The sequence below is a fragment of the Dendroctonus ponderosae genome, unplaced genomic scaffold (assembly GCF_020466585.1).
Source record: "Dendroctonus ponderosae isolate FM_Combo_2020 unplaced genomic scaffold, Dpon_F_20191213v2 Dpon_F_20191213_3, whole genome shotgun sequence".
Lineage (NCBI taxonomy): Eukaryota > Metazoa > Arthropoda > Insecta > Coleoptera > Curculionidae > Dendroctonus > Dendroctonus ponderosae.
Genome location: NW_026018508.1, coordinates 1,044,568 through 1,051,807, shown reverse-complemented (window position 1 = coordinate 1,051,807; position 7,240 = coordinate 1,044,568). Strand labels below are relative to the sequence as shown.

Sequence of the window (7,240 nt, the reverse complement as noted above, 5' to 3'; positions counted from 1 at the left end):
TGTGTTATATAATAGAATGCGCTAATATAAATTGTTTATTATACGCAGTAAATATATTTCTTTAATTTACATTTATGTGTAGGCAGGCTGCCTATATCACAATATGCCTGCCTTTTTTTTTTAATCCTTGCCTATATAGGCGCCTTTTTCTTCAAGTTGTCTTGCCGTTAAATCCGAGCTTTAGACATAGCCATTCAAGGCTTTTCGTCCTTACTGCAAGCCTGCAAGAAGCACGTGGGTTAGGGGTGTGGGTTTCAGGAGTTTGTGGGACTAAGATCGAAGAGAGTAGAATAACGAACGAAAGAAAAAAAATTAAGAGAGAAGAAAGTAAGAGTAAGAACGAGGGGTTGGTTTGTGGCGTTTGTTTTTAATTTGGAAGTGTTTGTGACTTTAGGAGCTTTCCAGGAGATTTAAGATGTCGGGAATCACCTGCTTAAGGCGGGTGATTCCAGGGAGGGTCTGCCATTAGACTTGTCGGGGTTAGGTAGCGTGGGTTTGGGATAGTTTGAGAAAAAGTGTCTTTAATTTGTGGGTTTGGGTGGTTAAGGACGCAAATTTTGAACTTTTCGTGGAGCTTTGAGACGAATTGTTGCACGGTTTCGATTTGTGGGTTCGCGTGAATTTGTGAGTTACGGACGTACCAGGGGGGTCTTGTCATCCTGCGGAGGATTTTGTTTTGAAAAATTTGGAGTTTGCCTATGGTTTTTTTGGAGGTTTGGCTAATGATGGGGGCAGCATAGCATATTTGCGACCTGATTATTTGCTTGTAGAGCAGAGTTTTGTTTTTCAGAGTGAGCTTACTTTTGTGGTTTAAAAGAGAGTAAAGGGTGCCGGCTGTTTGGCTTCCTTTGGTGATTATTTTGTTAATGTGCTCGATAAAGTTTAGTTTAGAGTCGATTATAACGCCAAGATATTTGAGAGATTTAGAAAGTGGGATTTCGGTGTTGTTGAGCATTAGTTTGGGTGTGTTAGTGGGAGGTTTTTGTTTAAAAATTATCATGGCTTTGGTTTTTTCTGAATTAATTTTGATTTTCCAGGTGTCAGCCCACTCTTGAAAAATGTTTAAGTGCCGTTGGACAGGGCCAATTATCGTCGGCGAATAGTGCTAGGTTGGTGGGTGGATTTTTTGGAGCATCAGCGGTGTAGAKMTTGTAAAGGATTGGGGCAGGAGGGGAGCCCTGGGGGACTCCCGCTTYAATGTCGCGGATAGAGGATTTGATTTTGTTCAGTAGAGTGAAAAAMTTCCTCTTTTGGAGGTAGCTTGCCACCCACTGGACAAAGGCTAATGGAAGTTTGTGTGTGTGAAGGAGCTTCCAAATTAGCYCCTCGTGCCATACTTTATCGAAAGCTTTTCCTATGTCCAGACAGACGACTCCAGTGGAGCATCTGTCCTGGCAAGCGATCGTGGCATCTTGAATTAGCCTGGCTGCTTGCATTACGAAGTCATGTTTTTGCATGAATCCGCACTGCTCTCGATTAATTGGTTTTCTGAAATTAGTTTTTGGAGGCGGTCGAGAAAGAGTTTTTCTGTTAGTTTGGAAATTGTGGGAAGGAGGCTGATGGATCTCCAGTTTTGAGGAAAGGTTTTGTTTTTGGAGGGTTTGGGGATTAATACTACGGAGGCGGTTTTCCAAGGGGTTGGGAATTTCCATAGCAAAAAGGACGCATTGATTAGAATGAGGATCTGATTGAGGTTATTTTCCGGGAGTCGTTTGAGGATTTTGTTGGTTATTTGGTCGGGAGCGGGACTTGTGCGGGTTTTAAAGGTGGCGATTAGGGCGTTAAGCTCGGAGAGTGTTACGGGGGGAATTGCAGGAGCGTCAGGGGGGATTTGTTTGTCTTCGATATCGCTGAGGAAGTTGTCGACCTCCTCCTCGAAATCTAGCTTGTCGTTTTCGGAAATGTTGGGCGAGAACTGGCGTTCTAGGGAGTCCGCAAAAGCTTCACCTTTTTCTTCGTCCAAATAGACCACCCCTCGCTCACCATGTATAGGGGGAAATTGCGTTTTTGTTTTTCCTCGCATAGCCTTGGAGATTTTCCAGGCGCGCGGGTCGCCAGTTGGGAGGTTTTCCAAAAGTTCTGTCCACCTTTCGTTTCTTAGGTTTGAGATCTGAATTTTAATTTCCTTGCTTAGTTTGTTTGCCTGTTTGTTAAGCTCTGTGTTGGTGAATTGTTTAGCCCTTCGTTTTAGCCAGTTACGATTTTTAATAAGAATTTTAAGCTCAGGCGGCAGAGAGAACGGGTTTTTGTTCGAATTTGGCTTTAGGATTGTGGCTTTTGAGAGTGCTGAAGTGATGGTTTCTGTAATTTGGGCTGTTAAGTTGTTTAGATCTTGCAGATTTTGCGGAGGGTGGACAGTGATTTGAGCCTCTCCAAGGTGGTATGCGAGGGCGTCCCAGTCTGTGTAAGAAATTGGGGCTAAGGGGTTGTTAGTGTACTGTTCGTTGATGTCGATTATGATAGGGTTGTGGACAGAACTTAGGGAATCGGAGTTTGTAACGTGGAGGATGTGGTAGATGTCTTTAGAAATGGCAATGTCGAGAATGTCGGGGGTATTGTGGTTATAGTGTGTTGGCTCTGAGGGAGCATGAATTTCGAATTGTAAGTCTTGTGCGTAGTTGAGGAGCTTGTGCCCCTCGACGTTTGTTTTTCTGCAGCCCCAGGAAGTGTTTTTGAGTTGAGTTGGTTTAAAAACTGTTTTGACTTTGTGTTTCTCCAGTATCATGCCGGTCCTATCCGTGACTCCGGTTTTTTCCGGACGACCTCCACTGTTTCTTGGTCGAATTGCTCTATTAAACTCGTTCTTGCTGTATCCATTCCAACCAAAGGCCCTTTCTAGGTGTTTCAATTCTCTTTCTAACTCAGATGGTTCGCAAATTCTTCTGGCTCTTTCGGTGAGGGTTTTAATGACTCCTCTCTGTGCAGGTACCGGTCACTTCCATAGTGAACTGTATTTTTGGGTTTATTGATTTGAGGTGCCTCAGGAAGTCTAAGACTATAAGATATATACCTACTCTAAAATATTGAACTATTATTTTTCAGGTGCACTCAGCAGGATGCGACGAACGTCTTCTGGCCTATCTGAGGTCAACCGCGTCCCTACTGGCCATTTTGGGCTACTGTGTTTTGGCCTTCCTCAAGCTGTGCTTCCTGGGCATTTTGCGCTACGAAATTAGGGAGATGATCCAGAAAATTCGAATACTAAGGTAGGAAACTGAAAATCGAATGCCATGGACGAGAGAGGTAATATTCGGATGTTTTTCGCTTTCCAGGGCAGAACTTGAACTGCCGAACGTGAACGGGGCCGTACCGGGTACGTTGAGGGCAGAAGGGGCGGAAAGCGAAAGAGAGTCACTGCTGGTACGGCCCGAAAGTACGGCCCTGTTGTCGTCACCGCCTACGCAGCCCAAAAATCCGAATGGCAACAACAATTACGAAATGAGAGAATACCACAGAAGCCACGACAACATATGACTAAAGGTAATTGGAAAATGTTTACCCAGCCCCAAAAGTGCATAGAACCGGGCCAAAATCTGAATTTTACATACAGGGTGATTCAAAATTGCCGTCATTCCTTTTAAGATTTTAAGGCAATAGGGACTTACTTGAAGAGTGCCAAAATTATATTGAAAAAAAATTCAATAATTAACTATAATTCATATAATAGAAGATATTAACAGCTGAAAATCCAATTTCAACTTTGTTATTAAGCATTATTTTGAAATAGTCCTATGTTTGATTGGTGGCTTATTGAAATACTTAGGCATTCGAAACGAAAAACTACGATTTCTGCTTCAAATTACGATAAAAAAATTTACTTGATTTTTTGATGAAAAGTCAAAGCAGCAATGATTTTTTTTGTCATTAACAGGTAGTAATAGGTAGACAGACTTTGTCAATAATAACAAGCATTTGTCAAACTGTGATTTTGAAGCTCCTTTCACGAATTTACGCCATGCCATTTGTTCTGGGGAAATGCCACATTAACATAGCAGAAGTTGTCAGAACTTACACCCACAAAGGGCTGGACTGGACACTGGACGATTGGCTCCAGGAATTGACGCAGACAGTGTTGGTTCCAGACCTACAGGAACAGGTGTCGGAGATAATTGCAGTAGAGCTTTCCAAGAGAAGTCGGAGTATAAAAAAAATTAAAAAAATAAAAAAGCAAAAAAAAACAACTGACACCTTTCCAAGCACTGGATAATGGTCCTGAAATCTAGCCCGAGGAAGGGCTACATTCCTACCATGTATGTAAGATACCATAGAGAGGATTTACGCCAGGTGAGTTGAAAATCTCACACTGATCAGTCAGTCTATCCCGAGGATTCTGGGGGGACAAAACCTTGACAAAAAAGAAAAACCAAAATAGGAAACGCAGCATAAAGCTAAACATAGCGTCATATAGTAATAGTCACTGATCTCCGAAGAGAGATTCAAAAATTAGAAATTGAACTAACCCAGATAAAGTGAGACATAGTAGGCCTCAGCGAGGTTCGAAGCCGAGGAGAAAATTTAACAACTCTGAAATCGTGTCATCTATTCTATCATGCAGACCCAGAGGATAGAAGCGAAGGTAGGAACGCGAGGGGCGAAACTTTATCGAGGTATCTGCTTGAGAACAACCTATGTGAGATGAACAGCTTCTTTTTTAAGAAAAAAGACAGAAGATGGACATGGGAAAGCCCAGATGGCAGGTCTCATAACGAAATAGACTTCTTCATCTCCAAACGAAAAGGCATTTTTAGAGATGTCACTGTCTTAAATCAATTCGCTACCAGTAGTGACCATAGGATTATCGGGGCCCACATAGAATTACAAACAGAACAACAAAGAAAAAAAAAGATATAAAATGATTACAAAGAAAAAATCTACCAAATGGACGAACCTCGAAAATATAAAAGAATTCCAGGGCTACATCAGCAGTACTCTCGAAAGTAACCAGTGAGAAATTGAAAACGTGAACAGTCTGAACGAAACCATAATACCGTCAGTCAAGCTCAAATTAAATTCCGAACAACAAGAAATAAAGTAAGTGAATTCAGCCAGAACACCAAAACGTTAATAGAAAGAAGAAGGAAATGTGGAGGAACACAAATACAGATAGGCAAGAACTCAGAACCTTAAACAAGGAAATAACGAAGGCTGTAAGGAAAGACATAGCGCAAATAAATGCACAACTTATTAGAGAAATAATAGAACATAACAAAAATCTGAAAGTGCTTACGAGAAATATCTCTAAAGGGAACCCTGAAATTAACAAAATAAAAAATAGCCAAGGACAAGTAAGCTCCATTAGAGAAGAAATACTTCGAATAGTTGAGGAATTTTATAAACAACTCTATGAAAGCCAACATAAGCACGAACCAGATCAACTTCCAATTACGGAGACCAARGGAATTAGGAACCAAAAATCCGAGGACCGACCTGACATAACCACSGAAGAAATCAACTAMGCGATCCAAAAAATGRAGAACGGCAGGGCTCCGGGGGAAGACGGTGTAGTTATAGAATCCATTAAAGTTGGAGGACCAACTCTACTGAATAAAATAAARACACTATTCAATATATGCCGTCACAATGGTTTTYACAAAAAAAAAACACAATTACAGTCCTACTGCACAAAAAAGGGAACAAAACCAATCTCGCGAACTATAGATCCATAAGTCTGCTGAATCACTTATGYAAACTGTTTATCAGGATAATAGTCGGCAGAATTGAGAACAAATTGGACTTTTACCAGCAAAAAGAACAGGCGGGCTTCCGTTCTGGTTTTGTAACCAATGATCATCTGCAAAGTTTAAAAGTCCTAATAGAAAAAGCATTCGAATATAAGTGCCATTTTCATCAAAGAGTCAATTAATCATCATGAAGAACTTCCAATCCAACAGGTGAGTACACAACTAACTACAGTAGTAATAAAAACTACAAAACAAAATTTTTAAGTTGGAGCCATTTATATACCACCGAGATATAATCTTAAAATAGACGATTATTCGTTTATATTAAGACGTATGGGAGAAAGATTCATACTAGGAGGAGACTTTAATGCTAAACACGTAGATTGGGGCGCAAGAATAACAAATACAAAAGGAAAAGCGTTGAGAGAAGCTATTAGAAATATGAGCGGTAACTTTCATTCCACGGGAAAACCAACTTACTGGCCGGCAGATAGAACGAAAATCCCAGATTTATTGGACTTTTTTATCTCCAGAAAAGAATCATCGAATTACATCGAAATTAATGAGTGCTTTGACCTTGAATCAGACCATTCAGCAGTAGACATGACTATGAGTGAGAAAATCATTAAAAGGGAAGCCAAGCCAACACTCACCAACAAAACAACGGATTGGAAGTGCTTTCAAGCTGACCTACAAGAGAAAATCACGTTGAACGTAAGATTGAAAACAGCCGAACAACTCGACATAGAAACCGATAAATTTACGATTCTGCTGCAAACAGTTGCTTACAAAAACACCAAAGAAATTACTCACATCACGAAAGGAGTAAGCTATCCGGTTGAAATTCGGATTTTAGTCAAAGAGAAAAGAAAAGCAAGAAGACGATGGCAACAAACACGTCATCCTAGCGACAAGACATCATTAAATAGACAAACTCAAAAGCTGAAACGTGAAATTTACAAATTAAAACAGAATTCTAAATTCCTTTATTACAAATTTATCAGTAGATAAAGAAACTGAATATTCCTTGTGGAAGGTTACAAAAAATGTTAGAAAACCAGTTGTGTCAATACCGCCTATTAGAAAGCGACTAAGCGATTGGGCTCGTGATGATCAACAAAAAGCGGATCTATTTGCTGAATGTCTGGCAGGCGTATTTGTACCAAACGACATACAATAAACCAACACAATAACCCACCGGTTGCAGACAATATTTCGTCCTCCGATTCGATCGACATGATTGCTCTTGTTACTCCGAAAGAAGTAGCAGAAGAAATTAATAATAATCTCATCCTAAAAAAGGCCCCTGGGTTTGATTTAATTACGGGACAAATCCTGAAACAACTGCCAAAAAAAGGGGATACTGATGTTAACACATCTATTTAACGCCTCAATCAGGATTAAACATGTACCGGCAATGTGGAAAATACCTAAAGTCATCATGGTCCCCAAGTCTGGTAAACCTCAACACGATGTTAAGTCGTATAGACCAATTTCCCTCTTGCCAATAATATCAAAGCTTTTTGAAAAACTGTTGCTGAAAAGACTTAAACAAATAT

At 40.4% G+C, this 7,240-nt stretch overlaps 2 protein-coding genes across 3 annotated transcripts in view; one reads left to right on the top strand and one right to left on the bottom strand.

Annotated features, from left to right (window-relative positions):
- The window catches only part of LOC109542502 (pseudouridine-metabolizing bifunctional protein C1861.05-like), a 121,204-nt gene that overhangs the window by 96,529 nt on the left and 17,435 nt on the right, over positions 1-7,240 (bottom strand). The window lies entirely within an intron of this gene.
- The window catches only part of LOC109542518 (CD63 antigen), a 101,087-nt gene that overhangs the window by 83,623 nt on the left and 10,224 nt on the right, over positions 1-7,240 (top strand). For both annotated transcript variants that reach the window (XM_019911767.2, XM_019911766.2), the window contains exons 5-6: positions 3,043-3,206; positions 3,273-3,480. In XM_019911767.2, coding sequence (XP_019767326.1) covers positions 3,043-3,206; positions 3,273-3,474 — 366 coding nt within the window. In that variant the 3' untranslated portion in view covers positions 3,475-3,480. The remainder of the gene's footprint in view (positions 1-3,042; positions 3,207-3,272; positions 3,481-7,240) is intronic.